Below are 16,535 nucleotides of genomic sequence, written 5' to 3'. Positions count from 1 at the left end.
AGTGCATAGTTGTTCCGCCCCTTCCTTGGGATTTGTGGCTAGCCCGTGAGCTAGCCCAAAGACTAGGCTGGACACAGTCTGCACAACCCTCTATGGCTGTGATAGAACGTATCCAAGCAAAGACTTAATACTCTCTCCCGATGCCTGCTCTTCCTTCTTGTTCCGAACAAACTGCTCTGAAGCCGAGTGTGCTTAAAAAGGAGTTTTATTGCCAAATCTCAAAGCTCTTTACGCGCAGAAGGCAGCGTTGCCTTTCCACTAGCCATGACAGCTACAATCGTTCACTGCCACTCACTAGCACATTCACTTCCTTCCTGTCGGAACCATGCAGCTCTGGCAGTCCTTGAACAAATCTGAAATTGAGTCATGCTCCATCTCGACACGCCCACAGCGTCTTCAGACATGAGAAAGCAAGCTTAGTGCAGCTGGGGATTTTGAGTGACGAAAAGCTAGGTGCTCACTGGTGGTAGGTAAAACGAAGACTGGAATTGTCCTACTAGATCAGCGTAATGGGTCTTCTACTCCAGAACCTGGCTGGGACAATGGCTAGTACTTGCTGTTTAAGAGGAAGGTGCAAGAAACCCAGAAGACAGCTCTGGAATAACCTGCCATCCCCATTGGGCAGAGATTGGCTTATGCCCTGAACAAGAATAACATGTGCAAAAACTTAAATGGTCTAAACAAACCATGAAGCTTTGTTTATATATAAAAGCCCAGTCGACCCAAAATTCTAGGTGGGTTAATCACTTTTAGAATGAAACTGCTAAACCTATACAAAAGGCTATTTTTCCGTAATTAACACAACATTTTCAGCCATGGAGACACTGGGTGTTAAAAAGAGAGTTCACTTAATTTATAGTTATTTACAAGACATAGTACATGAAGGTAAGTGACGTTAGTACATACAGTATTTAGCTCTCCCATCTCCTAACAGATTCAGGTGTCTTCTGCTAGGAATCCTATTGGGGTTTCAGTAAAATATCAGACATTAGAATATTCAGTATGATTTAAAAAATACAGTAAATATAAGCACATCCTGTAGATTCTTGCTGCAATAGATAAGGAGATCTGGGACTCTTCGTCAGCACTACAGTAGGTAGATATTTAATAGGCACATTGTGATGACAAAATATTTGTAAGAGCGAAAGCATCCATGTATATCGGAGATGAGTCTGAGCTGGATCGAGACCTTCCCCAGTGTTCAAAGGTATTCAAATCCAGGGGTTTGGTTTGGTCCTAATAGGGATAAGGGACAACTTTAGCACTGGGATTTGAATCTGCATCCAAATGTTGACCATGGCCAGATCATGGTTCTGGTCTGGGCACATACCTATTACATATACATCTCTGTTAGCCATCTATTTTATCCTTTTGTTATACAATTTTTATCTCACAAATGCCTCCCGCTCGCTGAAGGCTGACGTCCCAAGACATTCTGTACTCACCAGGTTTGTACAGCTCATGTTCACATCGCACAGTGTTCGGTAAACAAAAGTGCACATGCAGAAAAAGACATATTAGAAGCTGGTAGGCACTGAATAGACTAGGTCTGTATTGTTAGCCCTTGTCTTATAAGCACATCTCATAAGAAAACAAGATACCTCAGTTCACATTGACTCTACAGCAGTAAATTATGCAGAACCAGAGTTCATCCTTGGCCTGCATCGAGGGGACTATGCTCTGGACTGCATATATTTGGAAATCCGGTGTCTAAAAGCAGGGCTGTTTTGGCACCTGAAACTCAAGCAAATTCTACTATGCAGAAACTTTATGGGTGACGGAATGAGAGACTTTCAATAGAATTCCTATGACTGGCTTGAGAATGAGGCAGCTTAAAACAAGGCTGTTCTAATCACTCGATTTGGAAGTGTCTGGTTGAGTGACTACGTAGCTCTTATCTAGGATGTTCCCATTTTTCAGTTCCTGAAATGCCTTAGGTCAGGGCTGGGCCGGACATGTCAAGGAGTACTCATCAGCTGAATTAGGAAGTGGTGGGGGAGGGAAACTGTAGTTTGAGTTTTACTTTGGCTGCTGCTATGGTAGATGTTTGCAGCATGGGGTACCATGGAGCCTCAGTGAGCTACTGGAGAAGGAACCTGAGATAAAGAAGGCGTATAGCATGATCCTGGCTTAGTACTTGGAAGGGGCAGATGGCACAAGCTACTGGGTAGTGTAGATACTTTTCAATGAGAACTGCCAAGCTGAACTCTCTTCTGGCTCAGAAATTCTTTGTATTCTGCTGGGCCTTAGCTATTCAACATCCACCTGCCTTCCCTGGAGCTCCATAAGATCAGCTTAGAAAAATCCAATCCTTCCTCTGCTGCACAAACCTAGATAAAGCCAAGAGGAGGTGGTGGCCCTTAGAATCCCTGGGTAGTTGATGTGGTGCCATTGAGAATGAATATTTTAGGGCAAAACTCTGAAAGAAGGATACAAGGGATGCACCCGCACCCTGTGATGACCTGGCTTGGTTGGGTAAATGAGCATCGCTGAACTTGGACTGGTTCACATCCACACGTGTTGTCTGAGGGTGCAAAGGGTGCTTACACTTTTAATCTTTGTCATGCAAGACGTAGTTTTGTAATCATTTTGTCACTATGACTATTCTCATTTCATCACATTTCTCTCATTGGATGCTTAGGAAGATGCGACTTCCCTAAGGAAGGACCAAGGAGGACCAAGAAATTAGGGCATTTTGCCATTGCCTTCCATGGGAACCAGACTGGGCCCTTATTTAGTAATGCCTTCTTCATTTCAATGTACTAAGTTCAGCCACCTACCCACCAAGATTTAAACTGCAAAATGCATTTCCCTGTTAAAATGATATGATTAGACATTCCAGCAAAACCAGTTGTCATGACGCACATGTCATCAGTCAACCTCCCAGGACAATGCTGCTCGACACACAGCAGGGGGAGAGTCTACTTTCAGAACAACCAGCCAACCGCTCCCATGAGCCTCCAAACAACTGACTGTTTACGTCTACAAATACAGGAGACTCTCTAGTTACCAGGTCAATGTATTGCTTCAAAATGAACATTTCGGGCTGCTTCAGCAAGAAGCAGTATTTCAGACGAAGCAGCACTGTCTAGGAGAAAGAGCACAGAGTTAGGGGTAGGATTGCTAAATTCTGTCCCGGGCTCTGAAATGAACTCCTTCTGTCGGCAAATCACTTCACATCCCTGCCTGTTTCCCCACAGGAAAAACTAATACTTGCTTGGCAATGGTAGTTTGAGGCTCAATGAATACTTGTACCGTTCTTAGAACAGTGCTCTGGTCTAGAGCTGAAAACAACTGCTTACCATCACCAGTTTGCAAGTTTTGTACGAATTTCTAAGACAATTTTTGAACTGCCGATATGTTCAGTGAGTATCTTTGGAAACTGTTAACCATTTGTTCCAGAATATGCTTGGGCCAGGTAGTCAAAACTTGTCAGCAAGTGAACAAACTGAGCAAAATTTAGCAACGTTTGCGGCCAGATTCCCAGTGGAATGATTTCATTGGCAAAACTCTCTGGGTGCCAGTACAAACTGAGTAATTCCATGTCTTTACATGCCAGTTTATACATGCACACATGAATTTTTTGCTGGAATATCCATGCCCTCCTTTGAAAAACTGACCTTTAGTCTGATTACCAGTGTTGTGGTGGTGGGTTTTTTTGTTTGTTTGTTGGTTGGTTTTTTTTTTTTTTTTAGGGCCTAATCCAAAGCCCATTGGTGTTTTTTCTGCTGACGTCAATGAGCTTTGGATCAAGACCTTAAAGAATATTCACATTTTTGCAACTGATACTCGATGTCCTCTAACTTCCTATTGTGATCAGGGATGGGAATATGGCATAAAGACAGAACAAAAAGAAAATTATAACTGAAATGCCCTGCTCTGAATGCTTGGTTTGTGCATAGCAAAACATAACCTTATTTAACACTGGCCAAGCAATGGTATAAGTCGTAAATAGCAAATATTTAGCTTGACTGTAAGAAAGAAGTGTCGTCTTAAGTACATCTCAGGGAGCACTTCTCCTATAAAGAGTTACTAGATCCTTCGGCTTTTCTTTCGGTTTCTCTGTCAGTTCCTTATTCAGTTCTCCTAACCCTTTAATTTCTTGTAGGACTTGTGTTGCTTGCCGGAGCTGTTCTACAGCCTCATTAAGCAATGTCTCTGCATTTACGGGGGGCCCATTCCCCTCCTGTGCTTGTTCTAACTCTCTGCCTAAAACCTTTTGCAGAAGTTTTTCTGTCTTTTCCCTTTCGCAAGCCACTTTCTCCTCCATTTTAGCCAGGCAGGATTGGGGCTCCTTCCGGAAGCCTTGACCCAGAAGTTCTTTTTCTGCATTTTTCGATTCATTCAGCAGTCCTCCTACGGATACACAGCGAGTTCTGAGAGGTGAGGAATTTGCTATGGACTGTGGTAAAAGTGTTTTCTCTTTACTAGGAACCTCTGTACTTTCCTGCTTTGCTTCGGTAACTAAGGAAGTCTTTATTTGTTCCTGTATTGTTTGTGGCTCCTCTTTCTCAGCAGCAGCTCTCTCACTTCCTTCTTCAAGCTCTACTTTTTGGGGAGTGGATTCTGTCACTTCCCCGTCTTCCATTTCATCCCTGAGGGGCTTGGAATCATGGGGCTCCTCGCCTTCTGAACTCTTCGCCTCTAAATTGCTTGGGGTGGAATCCACACTTGCTGTCAATTTTTCTGATAAAATCTTATGAGGAAGTGGAGGTTTCACAGTAGCTTTTGTGACCACCTCTGTGAGGTTTTCTTTACTGCCACCCTTGGATGGTTCCAAACCTTCTGTGCTTTGAGGGTGAGGGGCTGGTTCATCCCACCTGACCCCTTTCAGCTTGTCCGATAAGATTTTAGGAGGAGGAATCGGAGGCTTTGCCGTGCTGCTGCTGCTGACCTCCATGAGGTTCTCTTCCTTGTCCCCTGCTGAAGCTTTGGGTTCTTCACCCTCCTCACCTTGACTGACCGAACCCTCATCCTTGTCGTTCAGATCGTCCTTTGACGGCGTACTCTCCTTCAACTTCTTTGCTGGAGGCAACGGAGGCTTTTTAGGCTCTTGATCAGCAACGCTGTTAACTGCACTCTGCTTCTCTGACACGACACTGGGTTTTGTAGGAGGCATAGGTGGCTTTGGAGTTTCCTTTGGAGGGGGGACGTTCTCATTATCGCTCACAGTCAAGGTGACGTCTGGAGGGCCATTATCCACTATATCCAGATCTAGCCTCAAGATTCCATCCGATGTAGACTTGGCGACCTGAGAAATGTAATATGAGAGAGCTTTATTTAGACTGTGTCCTGTATCAATCCCCTGAACGATCCTGTCCTCAAAACCAGTCTTAACAAATCGTTTAAGTCAAAGAAGTGGAGGTGGGGTGACTGAGGGCTGGACTACACTCCCGCGCTACATCAGTGCAGCTATGCCACTGTAGCGTGTCTGAAGACATGCCATGCTGATGGGAGAGTGCTCTCACATCAGTATAATTTCTCCACCTCCGTGAGAGGCGGAAGCTGTGTTGGCTGGCACAGCGTGGTGCAGACACCGCGTTCAGTCAGTGTAACTTACGTTGCACCAGGTGGGGGTGGTGGCTTTTTTACACCCCTGAGGAACGAAACTTACATCAGGTTAAGTGGCAGTGTAGACAAGTCCAGCATCTGACTACAAATCTTTCCTCCCACAAGGAGGACGGTACAGACAAACCTGTACACCTCAGCACAGCTTACACGTGTGAGACTGAGTGTTGCCTCTGTTTCTGCTCCCCTTGACGCCCCCACTTCTTACTCAATTTAACACCCTGCAGGACATTACACCAGCACCCGCTTCAGTGCGTGTGTACTTGCCGCTGCGCTATTTTGTCTCCAGTAGTGGGCGACAGTCAGGAGCGCCTCAAAGCCAATAATCCCAAGAGGTCAAGAATGTGTACTTTGGACTGCTTTGGACCATCAGCCTATCAAAAATCCTTCTTCCTTTCTAAGTTATCAACACTGTGCTGTGCGGTTCTGATGTGGACAGTTTGCGCGTTACAAATATTTACATGGGCAGGTGCGCTGTCTGAATTGATAAATGCAAAGAATTTCCCGGAGCAAAGAAGAGACATAGTGGGTGAGGAGATATCCTTTTATTGGAACAACTTCTGTTGGAGAGAAAGAGACAAACTTTTGAGCTACACAGAGCTCTTCCATGTAAATGGTCTTAATACAGGGGTGTTAGTGGGCCACTTCACCTTGAATGGTCCCTTAAAGTACATGCTAAACTATCTGTTCTACCTTGCATTTAGCTGTGAGATTGAGTACCTTTTCCAGACCTGAGGAAGAACTCTGTGTAGCTTGAAGGCTTGTCTCTCTCACCAACAGAAGTTCGTCCAATAAAAATGGCCTCCCCCGCCTTGTCCCACTAATATCCTGGGACCAACACAGCTACCACGCTGCATACAACCTAGAGCAATGGAGGCAGATCATCTGGTTCTATCCTCTTGTAGGAATAGCTGTTGAAGTAGCCTAGCATATTTTATCCCCTTACTACCCAAGTCATCCCCCCCAAGAGTGTTTCCCAGAATTCCTATTTCTGCTGTCCTTACATAACTTGTTGCATTTTCTTAGATTGATAAAATGTACAGGTCTGTTAGTTCATGCATCGAATCCTTCAGTCCAGGGCACTAATGTAACATCATTTTGCGTTTGGCTGCTTCCTCTCCCCTCCTGACATCATCTGTCTCGGCTGGGTTGGGCCTCAGCCAGCTAGTCCTTCATGTCACAAGCTCCAGGCAAACTGCTCAACCACAGCTGCCGGATCAGAAGGGATGGCCATGCAGAGCTGCATTATCTCCATACTGAAGCCCAAACTTCCTAAGTCTCCTATCCACCCCAGAGGCAGAAATGAGGAGAGAGTCCCTGTTTGAGGGAGCCCTGGGGACAGACAATGCCCAAATGCATCTAGGCTCAGACTCCCTCCAGAACAGGGAGGCTGGCTATAGCCTTCCTCCCACTTGAGCCCTTTTAAGAGACCTCCTCACCTGGGTGAAGTACCCCTGTACTGCCTGACCCTCTCAATATGTGTCCCAGGTCTCCTGTGTGAAGCTAGCCCAGAGTATCTCCCTTCAGGATTGTGTGACCAGCAATTAAAATTTCCAGTTAACGGGGGGGGCAGTAATTACTACAGTATTCAAGTCCCTACAACTTATACTCAAATAAATTTGTTAGCCTCTAAGGTGCAACAAGTCCTCCTTTTCTTTTTCCGGATACAGACTAACACGGCTGCTACTCTACAACTGTCTGGTCACCCTCTTTACTGTGTCCTTTCCATAAGGTGACAGGAACTGAACACGGCTTTCAAGATGAAGCGTCACTATTTCACGGTGGAGAACTGAGTTGTGTCCCCTTCCTCGGGGTCTGCAGCCCAAGACTCTCCTATTCCCGTTCAGCAGTGCTGCAGCATACAGGTCTTCACCCCGCACTAAGTCCCGATCCTGATCGGTATCTTGCTGTACATGACTTCTCAGAGTCAATGACTCTGATCGGACTTCTGGTTCAGACTCCTTACATTACATTTCTTGGGAGTGAAATGCGTAAACTGCTTTTTCACCAGCTACTTCACTAGGGATGTTGTTGCTCTCCTCCTCCTTACCAGCACTGTAGGGTGCATTTTCTCTTCCACGCAGCGTCTGTATAGTCGTCCCTAATACTAATCTTTGTGGCATGTCAGTACCCAGGGCCTCCATCCAAATAACATCCACTTACACGTACCCTCTGTCCCCAATGTCCACAGAAGACCTTTATTACCCTATAAATGGCAAATTGTCCCCTTCAAGGTGAGGGCACTTGCAATAACAGAGCTGAGATTTCAGGCCCAGTTTACAAGGAATTAGGGGAATAACATCAGTGTATAAAATTCCCGGAGAGTATTTGTGCCTCTGAGATCATTTTGAGCAGAAGGGAGGGACTGTCTGGCTCTCCAGTGATTATTTCTCTGAAGAAAGATTCTCTTGTGAATGTTGCAGGATTTCTGTGTGCTAGACTAAAAAGCTCTGGAGCATGTCGTCTGCACTATGATCACTTGAGAGTTGCGCAGAAGGTGAGAGTCGGCAAACTGTGACGTTTGCAGAAAGAGGTTTAGCCTTAAACCCGTTCGTTAGTTTAATCCTCTTCTAAAGTATCAGTACTATTACAATGTAGAAACTCCCCCAGAAACAGGAATCTAATATTTATTAGGCGTGGGTGTTTTTGTTTTAAATGCTAGCTACAGGAAAGCTACTGGGAACAGAATACAGGCTGCTCTATAAACCTGTCTTAGAAAACCCAGTTATAACCCGTTCTCAGTGCTTCGGGTTGTTTATGTAATTGAGCAGTAATGGCACGTGCCGAACAACGAAGCAGCTCACGAACTACAGAAAGACTCACAAATATATCGCCACCTGTTGCAGCAGCTGCCAACCTGAAGGATGCAAAAATCTTAAACTGCTGCAGTCCACCATCCTATAAAAACTTGCTTTCCCTTATTCCTGTTACCGGCTGGTTTTACAAGTAAGGGGTCAGCTAGAAGCTTGTGTTTTGTGTGTTGCATGTAATCAGCATGAACAATACACCCAGAAATAGTTCTCTGATGCCGGCTTGGGACTTTTACCAGATGGAGATTGCATACAGGTGATTTCACTGCGCTGCAGCATGCAACCCCAAAGTGCATTCTTACCTCTTTCAGATGAATTCTGGTGGGTGGTCTGCGCCCATGACCCACTTTCACTCTGTCTCGAGTCACATGTTCCAGGGAAAGGCTCTGATCTACCTTCACCTTTAAATGGGAGGAGGAAAGGAGAACATCACTGACTTATCAATGCATGCCTAAAACCATCTCCTTGGAGGTCTTTTTCTGTCATTTCTGGTAAGGGTGCATTTGTAGCCAGGATGGCTTTTGAATATGTCGCCATTACAATCAGGTCTCAGATTTCTAGGCTTATTGAAACCAAACCGTTAACGTTTGTTTTCTGTGTGGTTTTTATTGCTCACCAGCATCATTATATTGCCTTAAAACCTGCACTCCCTTTCAGAAGCATTTAGAATAGAGCTCAATGATGCACTCTTATTTATAGCCGTATGTATCGGACCCTTGAGCGCTGAAAGAGTTGCCAAAAGCTTCTCTTTTAGCAGGAAAGTTACGCAACTCTTTCTTGGGTGGACGTTTGTAGAACGGGCTCCTTCACCCTCTTAGCCCCTGCCGTACATATGCAGACAATCTGTAGGGTCTGTTCTTGGAAAGCTAAAAGGTGGGGGAAGACTTAAACACCATCCTCCATTCCTTACCGCGGGCTGCCAGCAATGTGAACTTGCACATCTACAAAACGGTGCTGGACGTGGCTGCAACGTCTCTTTAGTATTTTCAAAGCAAACCCAGCTGTGATCTGGCAGAACCGCATTCAGAACCTTAGCCAGGGGCCCTTGGAATGCGATGCTAGCTCCAGATTCTCCGCTTGGTTTGCAACATGCACATTCATGATGGCTCAGTGTCAGAGTGGAACAGACTTCATCCACAAGATGCTGAGCTAGTTCTGCAACCCCCCAGGTGAAACTGAGAGCATCTGACTTGGCCCATCCAACTTTCTGAGGTTTGCCAATCCTAGGTACCTGCAGGGCAGGAAAAGGAGGGCACAGGAGACTTTTGTTGTCCTGCACCCAGGCTGGGCTTGGAACGTGGCAGGGAGATGTAGTAAAACTAATCTAAGAGGTGAAGGCACGTTAATAATCCTGACCTGACTGTGAACTGTATCCGCAGGCCTTGTTAACAGACCTTTCTTTGTACAGCTTTAATGATCTCAGGAAGCTGAACAGAAGATGTGAGCAGCGACCTGGATTAATTGCAACAGTGGCTCAATTAACACGTTTACTTACTGGAATCAGATTTAAAATTCATTGCGTCGCACATGGAAAATGAGAGCCAATGCTAAGTCCTGTTACTATTCTGGCTCTATGCCTATCACTCCTGCCTCCCTCACCCCTCCACCTACCTCACGAAGGGGGCATGCTGGGGTGTGGCCACAGCGTACCGCACTCTAGTGATCCCAGCTGGCATAATGGTCCTAAGCTGATATAGTTCAGAGTGTCTCTGAGGCTGCTCTAAACTACGCTGGTCACAGAGCTGACCTCAGGAACGGGGAGCCATGAAGGTCTCCTTTGCATGCCCCAAGCCGCACCCAGCGCTTATTGGCCACAGCCAGGGATTCAGTCCCCAGTGCCTGAAGGCACAGGGGGAAGCTCCAATAGGGGCTTTAGAAATGCCAACTGATTGCATGCATCTCTTTCCAGTTACCTGGCTCAGCTCCCCAGAGAGAAGAGAGTTCTCTGGAGTAGAAAGACTGACCAGGCCTATGGAGTCAATTTAAAAAAAAAAAAATTGGGAGGGATTAAAAACAAAATGGGCCAAGTCCTCAGCTGGTGTAAGTCGGCATAGCCCCATTGATTTCAGTGGAGCACAGCTGACTTGTGCCAGCGGAGGACTGGGCCCGCTGGTTTTCGACAGGGCCTGTGCACACAGATGTTGAAGCAGTTAGTGAGCAGCACTTCCCTCCCCACAGGTCCTGTGGCTGGGGGTGATCATCTGAGCTCCCTCTTCGATACTCTGCGCTAGGGAGTGCGGCATTCATCGCACGTCATCATCACCGGGGCGGGGGAGAGAGAGAGACCTCCATTTCGGAAAGACAGCACAGCACCAGCGCCAGTCTCCCCCAGCAACCAGGGAGCCAGAGGCAGGTTGCTACAGCAAAGACTGCCCAGCATTACGCTACATTACATCACCTCTCCTGCTCATCGGTAACATGAGAGCGAGCTTGAATGCTGAGTTCGCTGCTGCTCAGATTTATAATGTAGCCCTCGCTTGTCTGCTGCTCCCAGTAGGTCCAGTTACTTACAAATGCTGCTTTTTACATGGAAGGATGAATGAGCAATGCCTGCCCTAAAAACACCTGACACTGAACGTGATTTAGTAATGCCAGGAGGGTGCTTCTCTGGGCCACCTCCAGTTACTGCGAGGTGCCTCCCATGAATAAAAATAGAGTCTGGATCTTTTAAATGTAAATGTTTTCTCATCAAAATGGCACACTACAATTGGAGTCCGATTCTCCACCCCTTACTCCAATTTCCCATTGACTTCATTGCCTGAATAAGAGGCCCAGGATGGAGCCTGACGAGTATGCATTCTACAACTCCACGTCTGTAATGCATGCTTGATGAAGGCATGTGGTGTTTTTTAATCCCTTGCCTTTCTCTCAAAGATTTTTACATAACACTCCAGTTTCCACTTCCCTAAAGACTGTTTCTCACTAATCAGATCTTGTTGGTTTCTTAGTCTCCAAGTTCCCCCTACTCATTTCTTCAGGGTGGCTTCATTCCCTTCGTGGTGGCTTCTCCTTAGCTTGGTGGAGTTTACGAACTTCCTTCCAACTACTGCATAGTAGATACTGCCCTTTCTGGTACGGGATTGAGGTTAGCTCCATGTCAAACCCTACGCTGTGTAATTTTAGTCCTTCCTTTGCCCGAATGTCTGGATTTGGGGGTAGTTTCAGAGTCGTGTGGGGGGAAGCAGCTCCTTGCAACCTCTCCGCCACAGCCGCAGGTAGCTCTTGGCGACGTCTTGCCGGATGGTAGCGCTAACAGCCCATGTAGTAACTTTCCACTAGACGTCTCTCCAGGCAGCATGAAAAGCTGGTGGACTCTGTGTCACATTACACGCGTGTCCAGATTTAAAGGTGCAGTAACCAGGCTGTGTGCTGCAGGGAGCCACGGGGCTGAGAGGAAGGAAAGTCCTTCCATGGGGCAGAGCAGCTGCTTGGCAAATTCCGAGCTGCAGCAGCTCTCGTGCCCAAGTTCCTTCCACAGGGATGGACACAGATTCCAGTGGATTAACTTAGAGCCTGATCCAAAGCCCTCTGGAGTCATTACAATGTCTCCCACTGACTTCAGTGGGCTCTGGACCAGGCTCTTAGTTGCTTTTGCAGCTCAGGCCAACCCCACTGTGTCAGCAATTTCCTCTACTCCCCCCTCTTGTCCTCCTGGAGAGTCCCAGCGTTACAGTGGAGGCAGGGGGCAAATGACGTGTATGGGGAATGCCCAGCTTAGTGGGTGGTGGATTCTATACACGTTATCCCAGAGAGGCTTCTATAAAATGCTGCTGAAACGACCATGTTACGCATTCACAGGTATGTTGTTAGAGAGGAAAAGACGTGGCATTGTTCTCCCACTTTCAAGGGGCAAATTCTGGGGAAGTCTAGAGAGACTCTAGCTTGATTTCACACAGACCCACACATACCTACACCTTCCAGGCCCCTCCGCATGTACGTGTTGCCAAATCAGAGTTTAACCCATTTAACAACCTAATATACCCCTATCACTCTCCACACACTGCTCTTCTGAATTTGGCTCACTGAGTCTTAGGTAGTCTGTGTAACACACATACCACAGGGCCAGAAGAGAGGGGGAAAAGCAACTAGCAGCAGGACATGAGATGGTGTGAACCAGCTGCTACTTTAACTTCTTACATGCTCTGGCTCCGCTGCCATGATTAAGCCTTGCCTACACATTGGTAAGCGGTGTAACTCAGCGTAAGGGAGCGTAACTCACTTCTCCTTATGCCACTCTGAATCTGGCCACAAGAGTTTTTCTTCTTTTTTGCTTTAACCTTTGTTGCTGCTTAGTATTTAGGAGGCCCGAGCAAAGGAAGGAAGGGGGAGAAAGGCAAACGTGACACCTGGCCACTAGGTCAAGAGTGTTGTTATAATCTAAACCTGCTAACAGCAGTATTGGACTCCAGGTGCACAATTTGGACCTGGAGCTGGAACGCCCATGAAGCTAGGAGGTGCGGGAGGCAGGGGGTGTCAGTGCCCCTCTACACGGTAGTGAATGAAGGTTGACACACAAACACATACAGCTTGAAACCCATTTGTCTTACCTCATCAAGTATTTTATTTTTGGCTCTGCTGATCCCTTCATTCAGGGCTTTCATCCATGATTCTTTCTCTTCTGCGTTCTGACCCTGAAATTTGATATCATGGACCTGCAAGATGAGAGATGTAGAGAGATGTTTTCATCTTAACGTTACGTGCCAAGGACAGAGAAGTAGCCTATACATCATTAGTGTGTTAAATTCAATCTCCAGCTGAGCCCGTGTTTAAACTAGACATTCCTTTGCACTTTGGCAATGGCTTCACCCCACAGCCGCAATCAACAAACCTTTGTTATGCTGGATGGTTTGTTGCTATAGTTTTTATTTTTGCAACTAGCAATTAAATTAATAAAGCGAATGACAGTTTCTTCCTCCCACAAAGAGTGATGAAATGTTCCTGGAGCAACAGATGGCTGTTACTTAGGGAATAGATGGACTGTGTATAGGGGACGTGCCCAAATGGGCAACTCATGTTGTGGTGTTAGGTGCAATAAGATGCCGTATCTCCAACTCCCCCCCCCCGCCCCCCCCCCCCCCCCCCACACACACAGTGTGAAATCTGTGAGGAACAACCTCTGCTTGCTCTTGCATAGTGCTGCTGCATAGGACTGGGGCAGGATTCTGGGACTCTGCACAGGGGTATGTGCAGCCTGGCTCTGCAGAGCACAGACAGGCTTGCAGGGCAGTGGGGAGTGCTCACCTGAATCACAAGATGTGAAGGTTCAGAAGGATAAACTGGCAAAGCCACATGGATCCACCTGCCATAATAATTTCTCCCCTTTCCACCCTGACAGAGAAGGGGCTCAGCAGCTCTGAGACTGTAGTACCAGATACAGACATGAGCCACTGCTATGGCCGGACAGAGGCTGTGCTGAAGCCTGGAGAGGAGCAGGAGATCCCCAGCACAGAACCCGTTCCTTCAGACTGTGCAGGGGGGCCATGGACTCCCATGATGCAACTGTTCTGCTCACCACCAGCTGAGCCTATGGTGCATCATGGGAGATGTAGTTTGACCCAGGAGCCCAATCTATAGAAAAGAAGGAGTGCACAAGGCACATAAGCTACAACTTCCATTCTGTACCATGGCAGCATTTAAAATATTTCAATTTTTGATTTTTCACTGAAAGGTCAAACTTTTCCGTGGAAAATTTCAATTAAAACTACTCTTTTTACCACTTTAATCACAATTTTCTGCAGTGAGGGAGCCAATTTCCCAACCAGCTCTGACTAGTCCAAGGAATTCCTGGTGTTCTGCCTTGACAAACCCCAGGCAGCAGTCCCTGAAGGAAATCTTAGGTGGGATGTAATCTCTCTAGTGAATGAATAAGCAACGGAATTCCAAGAGTCTGAACTCTGTGCTTAACTGGATGGTCTCCTGATAATGTCCATGCCAGAAAGTTCAGTGTTTTGTGATCACTGCATGATAAATATTTCTCTTCTACTTATCTCTGAACCTGATTGAGACAATTCTTGGCAATAGTTATAAGTGAATGGTGTGGAAATTCTCCCAAGGCCTGTTCTGAAACAGTGCATTTGTTCAAAAGAATGGCCGTGGCCACTGGCAAATGTAACATCCTCTCATGCATCCAGATGTTGGAATGTAACTAAAATGATGACACAGTTATCCATTCCTGAAGGAATTACGCAAGTTTCTCAGTTGGGCAGCAGTGAAATGACCTAATGGGCATTCTCCATCGCTGGCTTTTACTTCTATTAGGAGCAATGTAGTGAAATTAAGAGAGGAAAAACTTAGTCTGCATACCTGGAAAAGCTTCCTGACAGGGATCCGTTAGCTAATGAAATAAGTTTCCTCAAGCATACAGAGAGGGAAATTGAGGCAGAGAGGTTAATTGACTTTGTCTAACACAGCAGAGCTGGGAACAGAACTTAGGTGCCCTGACCTCAGTCTCCCTGTTCCAAAGCCTGGGGGTGCAAGGAAAGATGAGCAGAATTTTAACAAGGGCAAACCCCTATATTTTTCCTTAGCCTCATTCTTGGAAATGGCTGAACTGTGTTGGCTGAAATTTTCCAGAAAAATTCAGCCTAAAGCAGACACTGGCCTAGAAAGTTTGAGCCCAAACAGTTGAAGTTTGGTCAAATTATAAGCAGCTGAAAACAGGGTCTTATAATGGGAAGAAGTGTCAGGCATCCTTAATAGGCAGGGCTACCGATCGCACCTATACTTACAGAGGCACTTACAAACGGTTTGATATTCTGAGCACCCAGCACAGACGTTAACCGGAGGGATGGGTTTTTGGCACCCTCTGAAAACCAGGTCCCTTTTTTTAGGTGACCATCAACAGGCAACCTCTGTCTAGGCAGATCACCAGGGCCAAAACGTTCAACGTCACAGGAAGGCTGACAGGCCTAGAAGCCAGGCCTCCTCCTTCCCTCTCCTGAGCGTTAACCACTCGGCCATCGTCCTTTTGCTCTGCAGCTGCCCTTCATCAGGAGGGATGGGGTGTCACTGGCTTTAGTTTCTAATTCGCCTCAGTCCCGCGCAAACCCTCTCTTTAAACGTCTATAAGTCATTAACAAGGCCATGAAGGTGACTGTTACAGGGCAGGTTTCAGAGTAGCAGCCGTGTTAGTCTGTATTTGCAAAAAGAACAGGAGTACTTGTGGCACCTTAGGAGACCCTTAGCTTCAGCATAGTAAAAAGGGAGTTAATCCTTCCTAGAATGTCCTGCTTCCTACATGGGAACCAGTGGAAAAGGTGAGAAGATGAGGCGGAGATGCTCCCAAATAGCTCGACTAAGATGTAAAGGCCTGAGCTTTATACAAACAACTCCCTGACGGGGAGGCCGAGAGCTCACGCTAACCAGGGAACCTAAGGGAAAGCAAGTCTCCAAAATGCAGTGCCAGGCTGGTTTTGTTTTAGCCCAAAAGGGCCTGTTTTTTGTGTGTGCTTAAAACCCTCTTTGTTTGGAAACAGTTTTGCTCTTAAGCGATTAGAAAAGCCTCTGAGAAAGATTTCCTTGTGCACAGCTCAGCTGTTGGGCCGCCTGGCAAAGACCTGGCAGCTTACACCGGGAGTACAGAGAACTCTGGACATGTTGTTCAAGGAAAAGATCCCCTGCTTTCAAGCTTCCTCCTCTGTGGCCACTTTATGTGCCTCATTTCTGTGTCCCTGACAAAGCCCATGGGCCTCCGAGAGTGGAGCGTGACGAAGCGTTGGTTGTGTGGCAGGGCTGAGCGAAGGCTCCAGGGACTGTTCATCGTTAAGGAGAAGCTGAGGTGTCCCTCTGGCATGTAATTGTGGGTTGCACACTTTAATGCTGACTTACAGTTACAGGCACCTACATGCAGCTATGGCAGTTCCCATACCCCACCAGGTGGGTTGGGAGATTGTGGAAGGATGCTCATCAGGCTCCAGTACGGGACTGGGAGGGGGGAGAGACTGGCTGTGTAACCTGGCACAAGTCGTGCTCTGTGCTAGTTGTCTTCTGATTTCTAAAATGGGGCTTGTGTGACAGGCCCAGCTTTGTGCTCCTGTGGGTAGCACACTGGACTAGGAGCCAGACACGGTTCTGCCATCAACTTGTTCAGGGGAGTCCTGTGACCTGTTATGTGGGAGGGCAGATTTGATGATCATAACAGTCCCTTTTTGCCTTAAA

General features: G+C 46.7%; 1 protein-coding gene across 2 annotated transcripts in view; it reads right to left on the bottom strand.

Annotated features, from left to right (window-relative positions):
- Nucleotides 1-204: 204 nt before the first annotated feature.
- The window catches only part of PLEKHO2 (pleckstrin homology domain containing O2), a 41,462-nt gene continuing 25,131 nt past the window's right edge, over nucleotides 205-16,535 (bottom strand). For both annotated transcript variants that reach the window (XM_077828816.1, XM_077828817.1), the window contains 3 exons: nucleotides 12,926-13,030; nucleotides 8,681-8,779; nucleotides 205-5,251 (listed from right to left, as the gene is read on the bottom strand). In XM_077828816.1, the coding sequence (XP_077684942.1) occupies nucleotides 4,004-5,251; nucleotides 8,681-8,779; nucleotides 12,926-13,030 (1,452 nt within the window). In that variant the 3' untranslated portion in view covers nucleotides 205-4,003. The remainder of the gene's footprint in view (nucleotides 5,252-8,680; nucleotides 8,780-12,925; nucleotides 13,031-16,535) is intronic.

The sequence above is a fragment of the Eretmochelys imbricata genome, chromosome 10 (genome assembly GCF_965152235.1).
Source record: "Eretmochelys imbricata isolate rEreImb1 chromosome 10, rEreImb1.hap1, whole genome shotgun sequence".
Taxonomy (NCBI): domain Eukaryota; kingdom Metazoa; phylum Chordata; order Testudines; family Cheloniidae; genus Eretmochelys; species Eretmochelys imbricata.
This window is presented reverse-complemented; position numbering and strand designations above follow the sequence as displayed.